This window comes from Lissotriton vulgaris, chromosome 6, assembly GCF_964263255.1.
Source record: "Lissotriton vulgaris chromosome 6, aLisVul1.2, whole genome shotgun sequence".
NCBI lineage: Eukaryota > Metazoa > Chordata > Amphibia > Caudata > Salamandridae > Lissotriton > Lissotriton vulgaris.
In genome coordinates this window covers 1,835,462,652-1,835,477,168 of record NC_141694.1, presented here as the reverse complement: position 1 = coordinate 1,835,477,168, position 14,517 = coordinate 1,835,462,652, and the positions used below count along the sequence as shown (strand labels likewise).

General features: G+C 46.9%; 1 protein-coding gene across 5 annotated transcripts in view; it reads right to left on the bottom strand.

Moving 5' to 3' along the window:
* The window catches only part of DNMT3A (DNA methyltransferase 3 alpha), a 1,977,379-nt gene that overhangs the window by 732,483 nt on the left and 1,230,379 nt on the right, over positions 1–14,517 (bottom strand). For all 5 annotated transcript variants that reach the window (XM_086928111.1, XM_086928112.1, XM_086928113.1 and 2 more), the window contains one exon: positions 11,181–11,288. In XM_086928111.1, the coding sequence (XP_086784237.1) occupies positions 11,181–11,288 (108 nt within the window). The remainder of the gene's footprint in view (positions 1–11,180; positions 11,289–14,517) is intronic.

The following is a 14,517-nucleotide window of genomic DNA, read 5'->3' as shown; positions in this document are numbered from 1 at the left end:
TTGCTCCATGGCTAGGCTTCTTTTATAACAGGTAGATACATATCATAAGCCCAGGAAAGTAGCTTGGAGTGAACCCCAGTGGACTCATGTAGTAACAGCAACTCAGAGTGCTCTCAAATTAATTAAGGCCTGACAGTATTTTTGAACTAGTCTTCATGCTAGCTATGAGGTAAACCTCATCTTTGACCTCAATAGAGGATCCAATATCAACAACAAAAGGGAAAACAGACCATTTTCTGAGTTTGAGAAGGTGTTTATTGCTTCCAAAATCCAACACACTCTTGATTGGTATAAGTGTAGCAGTGGGAATAAGGAGTTACTAATAAAACTTAAATCCAGAGATGGAAGGTTATCATAAAAAGAGTCTGGTATTAAATGACTGAAAAAAGGAAATCCCAAAGTAAACATACCAGATAGATGTGCTTAGGCAGCAGCTTCTGAAATCGTCGACCGACATGAACGCCATCACTTGAGTTCTTACCGAATTGTACTGCAGGCTTCAAGATAATATGTAATGTTTGACTATCCTCGATCATGTTTTCTTATCTCATTCTCATGGCTTGTATATGTTCTGGACATATCCAATCCAACAAACTTTATTTCGGTCATCGTGGACTATAAAAGTGCATACACAGAAAATTCACACACATAAAACCAGGTACCATAAAACAATCCCCATAAATAGCTATACAAATAATTAGATTAACAGTGTTAAAGTGCATCACTGGGTTCACATGGTGGTAGGACCGGACAATTCAAATCAACAAACCACCCTCATCCAGCTACCATCAATGTTTTCCCATTTGTAAAAGTCACATTGCACATAAACAACTGCACGTGCAATTTGTCAAAGTAAAAACTAATTTCATCAGCGGATTTGACGTTAAAACATTAAAAAGAGTAAACAATGTTGGTAAAACAGTTGAAAGATGCAGACAATATATACTTTTAATGCCGTGGTAACAAATTTAAGAACATCCAGCGCGTACGCCACATCGAGGTTAGAAATCTAGATACAGCAAAAACAATGGGTGTATAAGTATAGTACTTCAGGACTCTAAATGCCTCCTTGCAGTGCACAAACCCTAAGTTCCTGTACAGTTGGATAAGCCAGTGCCGTTTAGCTGATTTATAGCCAGGGCAAAAGAAAAAAACGTTGAGCTCTGACTCTTCCTCACAGTTGCAGGCATGGCACCCTCGAGAAAAGGTTTTTGACCATTTGTTAGAGAAAGCACGGAGCTGCAAGGTCCCAAATCTAAACTGAACACATAATTTCCTTGCCAGGGTTGGTTGGATGTCATCCATAAAAGTCTCTCATATGTATTTGTCTTTGAATTTCAAGAATTTGGCTGTCAAATGTCCTAAGACCAAACTCCCCTGGATATCTGCGAGTTTGTGCATCCTGTAAGATCTTACCAATTCTGAGAGTGAAATTACAGAGCACGATTCCTCTGGATTGTTCTATAAACTTGCTTTTCCCAGCCTACAACATTCCTCCTTTACATGTACAAACCATGGTATTTTACCTACACCCGGGAAACTCAGTAAATCCTTTAATTCTGACTGATAAAGTTCCAGTTCCGGGGTCACCCATAGTCTGAGCCAAAACGTTAGGGGTCTGAGTTCAACCTCATCCCCAAATGGTCTGATTCCTAAGTCCAGCAGTAGGAGGTAAGGGGGAGTTACTCAAACTACCAGAACAACAATGACCCCATATTTCAGCCACCTACATTGTCGCACCCCTTGCTATTGGCGCTATTAGCCCAGCTGGCTTGTAAGAGGAGTTTCTGGACAGTTTTCCAATTCCACCCTCAGTCTGGCTAGTTTGAGACTTGCTTTGGCCATTTGTGGCCCCCACTCCTGATTTTCAGTCAAGGTGACATCTAGGTAATTAAATACCTACACCCTCTCAAACATAGTGCCATCTAAACAAGGGTTAGAACGTGAAGTGTTGGCTGGGTTGAAGACCATAAATTTAGTCTTCTGCATGTTAATCTCCAGCCGCCTGTTTTTGCAGAAGGTGACAAAGCTATCAAGCACCCTCTGGATACCTATGGGCGACCTTGGCAATAAGAGGGTATCGTTCGCAAACATCATTGCTTGTACCTTTCTACGTGCTATCTCCGGGGCATCGTTATCTTTTACCTCAATGAGTTGGGCGACCAATGCATTAACAAAGAGGCAAAACAGGGAGGGTGTAAGCACGCAACCCTGCCATACTTCCTTGTTAACTGGGAGTCGGGAGGTTAGTTCGCCACATTTCCCAAACCTCACTTGGGAAAAGTTGCCTTCATGCAATCTCATGAGCAAACTCAGGAGGTAGAGGGGGATCCCGAGATTTCTAAGTAGACCCCATAATTTAGCTCTGGGCACCAAATCAAAAGCCATTTTCAGATCCACAAATATTAAAGAGAGACTGCCACCCTCTATTGACACCGTTTTCCAATATAAAGTTGGAGTCTATATATTTGGTTGACAGTGGAAATGTTTTTTCCTGAATCCAGCTTGATATGGACTCAAAATTTCATGCTCTTCCATCCACACCTGGAGGCGATCAAGGAGTACCCGGGCAAACAGTTTCTGGGTGACATCTATCAGACTGATCACCCTATAGTTTGCAAGCAAAAGGGGTGAACTCTTTTTAAAAACTGGGATAATTTTTGTCCCAACCCAGGTTCCGGGGATCGCCATACCTTTCATAATAGCGTTGAATAAAACCCATAGGTAGGGATTGCATATTTTTTGGTTCTGCCCTAAAGAGATCCCTGATAACGTATCCAATTCCGGCGCTTTGCCGAAGTGAAGCTTGCTTATTGCGTTTAAAACTTCAGTTAAAGTAATCACAGAGGCCTCTTCAAGACTAGTCCCCAAAGAAATTATGGATGTTTCATCAGTTGGGCCAACTGCTTCCTTTGTAGTATATAAAGCCTGGAAATGAGGCTTCGATACATCTGCTGCTATGTTAGGCCTGATCGCTGGCTTCCCTTCGCTACTCCCTGTACTGACTATGGACCAAAACGCCTTCATGTCTTTGTTGGATAGGGCTGTTTTTATGGCATCCCATCTATCCAATTCACAGGTCTTTTTTGCTTGTTGGATACTTTCTCTATACAGCACCCGCATTTATTTGTTTAGTTAGGGACCTATCCTTTGCTTTAATGGTCTTTATCAGGGCCCGCTTAGCCTTTTGGCAGGCTATTGTTAAACCAAGATCGTATAGCCCCTTTTTTCACCCTAGAGGGAACCTTCGGATAAAATATATAAACCAGTTTAGATGTTAACAATGCATGCGAATCTGCAACTCTGTTGATGGTTAGTAAAATACCCTCTGCTGTGACGGCCTCTACCATTTCTAACAGGGACAGAATAATTGCTGTATATAGTGTGGCCGGCTTATCGGGTGACTGCTGAATTGCCCCCTGCCTTATTCATCTTCTGTTAATAGACAGCATTAAGCTATTTTCTAAGGGGGTACAGTTGTGGATGGCATTTCCGAAATCTGACAGCTCCAGATCCATGGTCAGAGCGTTCTGGACATATCGTTTTGGAAACCTCTTTTGTCCCTCTTCCCCCCTGTCCCTTTACCTCTTTCTCTTAGTTAAAACCTTGGGGTCAAGCCCACTTTCAACCTTCACATCCTGTTGCTTACATTGCCTTTTTATCATTTGTATATTAGTGTTTATCCGCTATTATGGCTTTATCAATAGCTAACTATTTTACATCAGGTTATTTTGCTAAACGCTCTTTATTTATGAAAACCTAATAAAACCTTTTGAAATAAAAACAAGACGTAATATCATCAAGTAGCAAGTAACTCTTTATACTTCACATCAGTTGTTTGTAAGTGCTGTAATTAAAAAGTGCTACAGTACCCGAATTTAATTATACTCAATTTGCCAAGCTGGGCAGATGTTCAAAACTATAACTCACTAACCCATAGTGAAATCAGTTATTAACTACACTGCTAAACGGCAGACCAAAAGTAAAAAAACACCATTCCCAAGATGGAGACCAAAGACTGAAAACAAATGTAAAAACATAGAACAAACCCACCACATAGCCAAAGCACATCCAGCTGTGAGCAATAAATGAAGGATGCAGAGAAAGGTGCGAAAGTTTTCGGGTGTTTGTGGGAGCTCTGCACTCAATTATTGTTCCATGGCTGTGTAAAATAACAGCACAGGATGCTGCCCTACAGTCAAAACATGTCATGCGTCTGGAGCAAGGGGGACTGGATACAACAGTAAGGATATTCTTTTGTTCCTTACTCTCTAAACTATTTCACCTCTTCATCCTACATTGACATCTCTGTTTTACCGCCCAAAACATTGGCATAACTATTGGTAATATTCGGATAGTTTTAGTCTAGTCTCTTTCTGGTATTCAATTCAATCAAATGGAAGCAGTCTGTTGAACGGTCTAGAATCATTATGAATTTTACATCAATATTTTCCGTCTCCATTCAATATACTTTGTGCTTACTATGCAGTCTTTAATGAATATGCTACTTACCAGTTTGCATCTGTTCTTGGCATGTAGGGCTGCTAACATTCATATCTGTGCATAGATCGCCGCCTAGTGTTGGGTCCGGATGATTGCACATTGTTGTCCTGGAAGAGTCTTCGAAGTATCACAAGATAGGTGGCTCCTCCCCTGGACTACAGTGTGCATGGGCATCGACTCCATCCCCAGATGGAGTGAAATAGTGTAAATGATGTCCATGCTAATGTGTGAATGCAAGAAATTATGTGCAGCCGCTACGGGCGCCGGGGAGGAGGGCGGGCGATATGAATGTTAGCAGCCCTACATGCCAAGAACAGATGCATACTGGTAAGTAGCATATTCAGTTCGAGGCATGTAGGCTGCTAAATTCATATCTGTGCATAGAATACATAGCAGTCCCTCCATTAACGGCGGCCGCCCGTGCCGGCTGCAGAAGTTTGAAAAAGAGTTTTAAGAACAGCCTGACCTACAGCTGCCTGCTGTTTGGAATGCACATCTACACAGTAGTGTTTAGTAAAGGTGTGTGGAGTAATCCATGTGGCTGCTCCACAAATATCTTCCAAAGGAGTATTACCTAGGAAAGCCATGGAGGCCCCTAACTTGCGTGTGGAGTGGGCCCCTGGGGGGACCGTTAAAGTGCGCTTAGCCTTGTGGTAGCAAATTTGAATACACTTAACGATCCACCTGGCTATTCCTGCCTTGGAAATAGGGTTGCCTTTGTGCTGGGCTGAGAAGGCAACAAATAACTGTTGTGTCTTTCTAAAGCTTTTGGTCCTGTCAATGTAGTACAGTAATGCTCGTTTGACATCAAGCGTGTGGAGCATTCTTTCTGCTACTGTTTCAGGGTTTTGAAAGAATGTGGGTAGTTCGATGGTTTGATTGACATGAAACTGCGACACCACCTTAGGAAGAAACTTAGGGTTAGTGCGCAGCACTACCCTGTTAGGATGAATTTGAATAAATGGCTCTTGTATCGTGAGCGCTTGTAGCTCACTAACACGCCGTAGCGACGTGATGGCAATGAGAAAAGCCACTTTCCATGTCAAGAACTGAATCTCGCAGGAATGTAGAGGTTCAAAGGGTGGTCCCATCAACCTGGTGAGGACCACATTGAGGTTCCACACAGGAGCTGGTGGGGACCTGGGGGGGGATGACTCGTTTCAGCCCTTCCAGGAATGCTTTGATGGCAGGCACTCTGAAAACTGATAGGTGCTGCCTGTTTTGGAGATAAGCCGCTATGGCGGATAAGTGTATCCGAATGGAAGCATACGCCAGATTGCATTTGTAAAGATGTAACAAATAGCAGATGATATTAGGAATGGATGCATCTAGCGGGTTGATATGATGTTTTGTACAGTAAATGACAAACCGCTTCCATTTTGCCGCATAGCAAGCTCTGGTCGTTGGCCTTCTTGCCTCCCGGATGATGTCCATGCATTCCGGGGGCAAATTAAGGTAGCCAAACTCTAAGACCTCAGGAGCCAGATCGCTAGGTTCAGCTGTTGTGGATCTGGGTGCTGAATGTCGCCATGGTTCTGCGTCAAGAGCTTGGGAGTGAGGCGCAGCCTTTGATGCGGTACCACGGAGAGTTCCAGAAACGTGGTGTACCAAGGCTGGCGTGCCCACGTTGGAGCAACCAGGATGAGTGTCATCAAGTTTTGCAGCAGCTTCCGTGCCACCAGCGGTATGAGAGGTGCTGGGGGAAAAGCATACGCAAATTTGCCTGACCAGTTCATCCATATCGCATTGCCCTGCGACTGTGGGTGTGGGAACCTGGCGGCGAAGCTTGGGCATTTTGCGTTCTCCTTTGTGGCAAACAGTTCTATCTCTGAATGACCCCACTGCTGGAAGTACGGGTGGAGTACTGATGGGTGTATCTCCCACTCGTGCATTTGGTGGCTGTACCTGCTGAGCAGATCCGCCATCTGATTGTCCACGCCTGGGAGGTGCTCCGCCATGAGGAAGATGTTCCTCTGAATGGCCCACTTCCACATGCTCTGAGCCAGATGAGACAACTGTGGAGAGTGTGTGCCTTCCTGCTTTTGGATATAGTACATCGCCGTCATGTTGTCCGTCCGGATCAACACGACCTTGTTGCACAGATGTACTTTGAAGGACTTCAGTGCCATGAAGATTGCCATCAGTTCTAAGTAGTTGATGTGCATCTTCTTCTGCTGTGTCGACCATAGCCCCTGCACTGTGTAGTGGAGTACATGCGCTCCCCAACCTTGGAGGGATGCGTCCGTCGTCAGGATTATTTGTGGCACAGGCTCCTGGAATGGTCGGCCCTTGCAAAGGTTGTGTGGAGTCCACCAATGCAGAGAGTTGTATGCCCGACCAGTTACCAACACTAGGTCTTTCAACTGCCCTTGAGCCTGAGTCCACTGGCGCGCCAAGCATTCCTGAAGCGGACGCATATGCAACCTTGCGTGCGGGACTATGAAGATGCAGGAGGCCATCATGCCTATCAACTGCATAAACACTCTCGCAGGGAGTGAGTGCTACGGTCTGAATCTCTGAATCAGCGACTGGATGCTGTTGATCCTCGCTGTGTTTGGCTGAGCTGTAGCAGTCAGGGTATTTATAGTCGCGCCCAAATACTACAGCAGATGTGCTGGCTGAAGGTGCGACTTTGGATAGTTGAGCGAAAACCCCAGACTGTGAAGAAGGTGAATAGTGCGGGACATGTCTGCGGCGCACTGCTGTTCCGACTTGGCCTGAACGAGCCAGTCGTCCAGGTAAGGGTAGACATGTATGTTTTGTCTCCTGAGGTGCGCCGCCACTGTTGCCAGGCACTTTGTGAACACCCTGGGAGCAGTGGTCACTCCGAAAGGCAGGACTTTGAACTGGTAATGCCTGTTTAGAATGGTGAACCGGAGGTATTTTTTGTGGGATGGATGGAGTGGTACGTGAAAGTAAGCATCCTTGAGGTCCAAGGTTGCGAGAAAGTCTCCCTGGTGTAACAGTGGAAGAACTTGCTGCAGAGTCAACATGTGGAAGTGTTCTGAAAGAATATACATGTTGAGGGGGCGTAGGTCCAGAATGGGTCTGAGTGAGCCGTCCTTTTTTGGTATCAAGAAGTACAGGGAATAAACCCCTGTGCCTTGTTCCTCCAGTGGCACGAGTTCTATTGCGCCTTTTTGCAGCATCACAAGAACCTCTTGCTGCAATAAGTGCAAGTGCTCTGCCGACATAGGACGTTGTCTTGGGGGTATGTTGGGTGGAGTGGACGTTAACTCCAAACAATAGCCGAACTGGATAAGTTTCCTTACCCACCTGTCTGTGGTGATGGACTTCCAGACTGGCAGGAACTGCTGGAGTCTCCCCCCGACAGGTGTTGGATGGTCGGGGGGCAGTGACAGGAAGTCACTGTTTGTTGGCGGCAGAGGAACGGGAACTGTTGTTTCCTCTGCCCCTGCCCTTGGCGTTGTTTCCTCTGTAACCTCCTCTACCCTGTTTGGTGTACGAGGACTGTGCCCCACTTTTATTGAACTGCGCCTGTTGTGCCAAGTGTCCTCTGGTAACACCCGAGTGCCTGAGCGACGAAAAGTGCTCCCTCTGTATTGCTGAGACTGAAGTGCACCCATGGATTTCGCCGTCTCAGTATCTTTTTTAATTTTTTCAAGGGTGGAGTCCACCTCAGGGCCAAACAGTCTGTCTGGATTAACGGGCTGGTTGAGGATAACAGTCTGTATCTCTGGCTTGAATCCTGAGATGCGGAGCCATGCTTGACGCCGTAACATCACACTCGTATTTATCGCTCTGACTGCCGTATCCGCAACGTCGAGCGCACATCTAATTGCAGCGTTGGAGATGAGCTTGCCTTCTTGGATAAGCATCTCAGTTCCCTCTTTAAACTGGTCTGGAAGGTGTTGTAAAAGCTGCTCTAAGGTGTCATAGTGTGCTCTGTCGTATCTGGCTAGCAGGGCTTGTGTGTTTGATATGCGCCAGATGTTTGCTGCCTGCGCTGCCACCCTTTTCCCCGATGCCTCCAGCACTTTAGACTCTTTGTCTGGGGGAGGAGCTTCACCTGTTGTCTGTGAGTTCGCCCTTTTTCGAGCATTAGAGACCACCAAAGAGTCTAGAGGCAACTGGCCCCGTATGTAAGTTGGGTCTCCAGGTGCTGGTCTGTATTTCTTCTCTATTCTAGGGTTGACCACTCGAGCCCTTGTGGTTTCCTTGAAAATGTCTGTGGCATGCTTAAGAACACCCTTAAGCATTGGAAGTGTTTTTACGGTTTTCTCAGCAGCAGAGAAAGTGTCGAATAGAAAGTCAACGTCCACAGGGTCAGCATGCATTTCCACCTTATGGTTTGTAGCTGCCCTCTCAATTAAGGCATTGAACGCTGCAGAATCTTCTGTAGGAGAAGGCTTTGATCCAAAAGCTTGTGGGTCATGGACAGCTTGTTGGTCCCCTTGATCACCTGAGGGCGACTATGAGTCCTGTTGCTCATCAGGGTCTGTGTTTTCTGGAAAAGTATACTCCTCGTCCTGATCACCCAGGTCTCCATCTGAGCAAGCGGGTGAGGGAGACAGGCTCCTTGCAGGGTGCAGAGGAATGCGCTCAACATGTTCCGGAGTTTCAGGCGCTGTTTTTTTCCTTTTTAGAGTTATTACAAACGACTCCAAGGGCTGTGAAGTAATTTTCCTCTTATAGAGCGTCAACTTGCCCGTGTCGGCATCGATATACTGTTCCGACTGCTCGTCCAGTAAGGGTTGTCGACTCAAACTGCCACTTAGCTGAGTGTGCCCTACCCCTTCTGAGTCTTTAGACACCGACCGTGGTGCAAAGGCTTTTGGCACCACTTTGGGTGGTAGAGTAAAGAGGAGTGGCTTGGCGATCTTTTTCGGTTCCGTTTCTGGAGTAGGTACCGAGTGCGTCTTCGGCGCCGACGTCAGCTCTTTCTCTCGAATACGTTTGGGGGAGTCTGCCACTTGCTTCGTAAAAGAAGCGGACGGCCTTGTCGATCCGACTGTGGACCTCGATGCACCCCCAGGGGAAGACTGGAGCGTCGATGAATCCTTGTTCTTAGCTGGAGGCGCAGACGTAGTCTCGACCACCGTGCGTCCGCCACCATCCACGGCCTTATGCGTCGACGACGATGGCTTCGGATCGGCGGATCTACCTTTCGGTGTAGTGGCTCCAGACTTCGGCTCGGTGCCTTTTGCCGATTTGGCCTCGACGGCTGGCTTGCCTGCAGACGCGGTATGCTTGACCGCCGGTGGCTTGACGGTGGACTTCGACTTGGACTCGACCACCTTAGGCTGGGCGACTGCCTTCGAGCTTGGCTCCTTGACCACTTTAGGCGCTTTAGCCTGTTCGACAGCCTTTTTCGGCTTCGAGGCCTCCGACGACGACGCCGCCAATGGCGTCTTCGATTTCGGTGCTGCGTCGGCCATCTTAGACTTGGTCGATCCCGAAGGTTTCACTTTCGGTTTCGATTTCGGCAATGGCGGCTCCGTAGAGGCGTCCGTAGCCGGGCCAGAAGGCGGGGCCGAGGAGCGAGGTGTAGGATCGTGGGTAAGGCCTTGTGGCGATCCCGTGACCTGAGCCTTTGTATGATCGGGGCATAGCTCATCCTCCGAGCTATCTTCCACGGCCCCAAAAGGTTCTTCGTCGTCCCCTACCTCCTCGACGTCTTCCTCGAGGTCTTGGTCTTCCTCGTAGTCGGCCTCGACGTCCGCCGATGGAGGTGAAATCTGCAGGTGAAGTTCTTGTTCTCCTGCGTCGGGGCTGTCGAAGATGTCCACTGGTGCCGGCGCCATTAGCTGGGCCTGGAGGCGCACCACGCGCCGAAGCTTGATCGTCTTCTTCGATCGAAACCTGGAACAGGCCATACAGCTGGCCTCGTCGTGGTCCGGCGACAAGCACATGTTGCACACAGGGTGCACGTCGATGTGTGGGTACTTCGACCCACACACGGGGCAGTACTTGAACGGACTCCGTTCCATTGTAGAATCGTCAGGGCCTTGCTGCGTCGACAGGGCCTCGATGACCGAAGAGTCACCCGACTCCTCCGATATCCGACTCGACGAGCAGGAGTATACACGAGACCGAACGCTAACAATACCGACGAAGTAAGGAAAGCCTTTTGGCCTTTAAGAAGTTTTTTTATCGATTCCGAACAGGAGACGTCGAAATCACATCCGAACCCAATGGCGGAAAAAAACAATCTGGGGATGGAGTCGATGCCTTGCGCACTGTAGTCCAGGGGAGGAGCCACCAATCTCGTGATACTTCGAAGACTCTTCCAGGACAACAATGTGCAATCATCCGGACCCAACACTAGGCGGCGATCTATGCACAGATATGAATTTAGCAGCCCACATGCCTCGAACATGTATATACAAAATGTTCCCTTCCCCTTTCTTTCTGTTGCCTTCCAATAGACACTGCCTCATATACTCTGAGCTGCTTTTCTAGTTAAGTCTTCTTCAAGTTTCTGGACTTTCACTCCAAGATTCCCAAAGCCTAAATATCTCTATTTGTGTAATCTTTAATTTCACTTGACACTTCCCTTTCGTCAATCATTTTCTTTAATTTACTTTCCTGCACAATCCTTGATCTGTTAATTATTTTCACAATTTATTGTGCTAGTACTTCCTGTGTTCACTACTCTCTGGAAGATGCTTTATGATTTTGACAAACAAATAAAAACATTCAGATGTTGTGCTTACCTGAAGGACTTCATAGATGGCTTTCCTGTACATGGGCTGTTTGCTGTAAGTGGCCTGGTGAAATGCATTTGCGAAGGAGCTGAGGGGGAGCAGCTTTTCTACACAAACCTATGTGAAATCAGGGTTTAAATGAAAAGCAGGTTATAGTGGTGCTTAAACTAGTGTGGAGCAATACTGAACAACCAATATTCCCCCGTTGACCAAAAAGAAGAAATGCATTTATGAAACCAACTGCACAAATAGGAAGTGTCCTTACCATTAATGTTTTCTAATTAATATTCCCATCTTACATGAATATTCAAGAAAAAGTGAGTTCTGGGACCACCAATGGGCTTTTCATGTAGACCTGGTCAGGTAAGTGTTGCTAAACAGAGAAAGATTTGGACCAAATAAGGCCTCTGAAACACCAGTTACCTTCTTTATTTATTTTTTTTTAGCCCGTCATATTTCACACTTCTGTAATCTGGCAGTCAGCTACCTGATAGTACAGATCCATGGGTGGTGACAGCATAGGAAATGTCAGACTTCTAGCTTAGCCAAACTTTGCAGTTCTACAACAGAGACATCAACAGAATGATACATATCTGTATTGAATTACGTCATTATCTCTGATCCAGAACCACTGCAGAGAAATATGCTTTAGAAAGTTGCGTATGCAGATGATCTAATTAACAGTATACCCTCTAGAAGATAAATACATGTGCGCACAGATGCTTGGATGAACAGAGGAACTCTGGAATGCACAATAATACACAACTTCACCTACAACAGCTACTCCAAGTTGCTCCTCAGAACAAGCTTTTCAAAAACACCCGACCGCCCTGCCTATACTCATGCACAGACCAATAATCTGATCTATCACACTCATGAAGTGTGCTTACCACAGTGTCTCTTAATTAAGGGTGGGCGATAAATTCCGCCCAGCTGGTGGAGTTTACAGAGGTTTTTTTGCCCACTCCATGTTACGCTTTTAACGTGGATTTCGGGCAAAACTGCGCCAACAGCTGTGTGGCAGAGTTTTTCTCGCGTGCGGCGCACCAAAGTTACGTTTGTAGGTGCAAGCGAGAATTGACATCCGTAGGGTGATTTTCAAACGCTAGGACAGCATCCGGCGAGATTTTCTCAAGGAGGGCGGTCGCGACCATTCGCAATCAGAAACAAAGAAACATGGCCCTCTGGTGCGCTGCATGGTGCCATTAGCGCAGATTTTACAACACAGAACAAGCTCCTGGTGCTAAAAAGCAGCACAAAATGCTGATTCCGCCCGATGAACTCTGCGGAGTCTCGTAGAGTTTTTATGTAACTCCATGGAGTGAAATGAAACTTTGAGTTCCACCCACCCCTACTTTCAATATTAGTTTATTATACAAATTACAAGATATGTCATCAGCAAGCTATGTAGTTACGTGGAATCTGTTGGGATGGTTTGGCACAATGGATTTCTCAATTTTTTAAATATTGGCAAATGCATTGCTACAAAAATATTCTATCTGAAACCTTATGTATAAAGCATCTGTTCAGTTTCATTGTTTGTTCAGTTTCTGAACACATAAATAGAGGCATTAAGTCATATGTATCTTGGGTCTAACAGCAGCCTTCACTATTATCTTCTTGCTAAAGATGGAGGCAGAGCACAGAAAAAATACAAGTTTAAACTGATAGACAATACCCAAGCCACACATCTCTGATATTTATGGAAATTGGTACGGCCAGCATATGGAAATAGGTAAAATTGACGTTCACTGCACCAACACACAGAAGCAATCACACAGCTTAAATGTTGAAAAAATATGGCCTCTAAGTGCTACTGGCTAAAGAAAGAAAGGTTTCTCAACTGTAACACTAGTTCTCTTCCAAGGAAATCCTCTTCAAAGTTCTATGCATGATTTGTCCCGCTCATGTGTGGTATCCCAGAGCATTTTGCAAAATAGAAGGCAAAAGGTGTATATACATAGAAAGCAATACACTTTGCAGACAAACAATGGCTGAAAATGGTAAAAATGTTAAATTTCAATTATGTTTCATTATTCAAATTATCTGCAAATTGGCGTGTCCAAGATGGGACCTGAGTACATCTGGTCTCATGGAGCTTCGCCACCAGTTTACTAAGTGGGGCGGACACTGACCTTCTCCGGGCTCCCTTCAGCCAGTATCTGCAGCCCAACTGTCTCCTAATCGCCGCCAATGAGGCCTTGGATAGGGCGGGCTGCCTAAGGAGGCGAAAGATTCGGGAGCGGCCCGGGAACAAGGTGGCTGATGGCAGGCGCTACGGGTCTCAATCGCTGAAGAACTAGTGGAAAGAAGCCGCACGGTAGGCCCATTCTGTGATATTGGGCATGGGGGCATCTGGCTCGTCTCTCCTGTGTGCACCCCTTTCCCATGGATGGCTGCCGCAGACCTGAGGGTTCCTACACCACAGGGGCGGTTTGCTGACACTGTCCTAGAAAGGGGGTCGCACAACACTCTGGAACATGGTGCAGGACGAGGGTTCGTCTACTGCGGACCTTCTGTGGCCCCCTCCCAAAAACTCGGCTGGCCTGTTCTGCTTTCCGGGCCCCTCCACCCTCTGCTTGACCACACTCAGCAGCATCGGACATAGCGGGCGCGCCCGACAAAGTATACCTGTATCTATGCTCCCCGCGCAGACGCGGACCATACCATTTACAGCACTTTCCCAATGTCGCTCACACTGGGGGCAAATATACGGCAAAGGAGTGTGGTGTGGGATGAGTCTGTCCATAACGGACATTCTGCTGCCTCTTAATTGTTGTTGGGCGGGCCTGTTCTTACAACCCCCTCCCCCCATCCTGCACAGTTATTATCGTGGACGCCTAACAAAAAGGTGTGCCGTGCACAACAGGTATGAACACTAACCTGTTAGGCCGCGAGGGATATATTGGAGCAGAGGTGCTGTTGGATCTTGCACTCCTGGGACACACCCACCCCCTCCCCAGACCTGCAACACTCTCCTTCCACGAACCCCACCAATAGGGAAGTCACACCACAGATCAGATGCTGTGAGTCTGCAGAGTTGATGACAGGTTCGTGTCTCCAGTTGCGATCTAAGGCGTGTGCGCTTGGTCTTTTCACGGCAGTACGTAGTGTTCAGAGTGTTACGCTGAACCTCGTAGACCGAAAGCAGAAAGGGCAGCTTTGCTCAGGCAATTACAGCATCACAATAGTGCCACAGAGGCGGAGTGTGACCAGTGGCCTCCTCACCGGCTAGAGCCTGGTCCTCCATGTCAGGTAGGCAAAGGGATCCCTGACTTTACCCTCCTTGGTACCGGCCTATCGTTCATAGCGATTTCTCCTCCCCCCCTCTGATGTTGGCTTATAG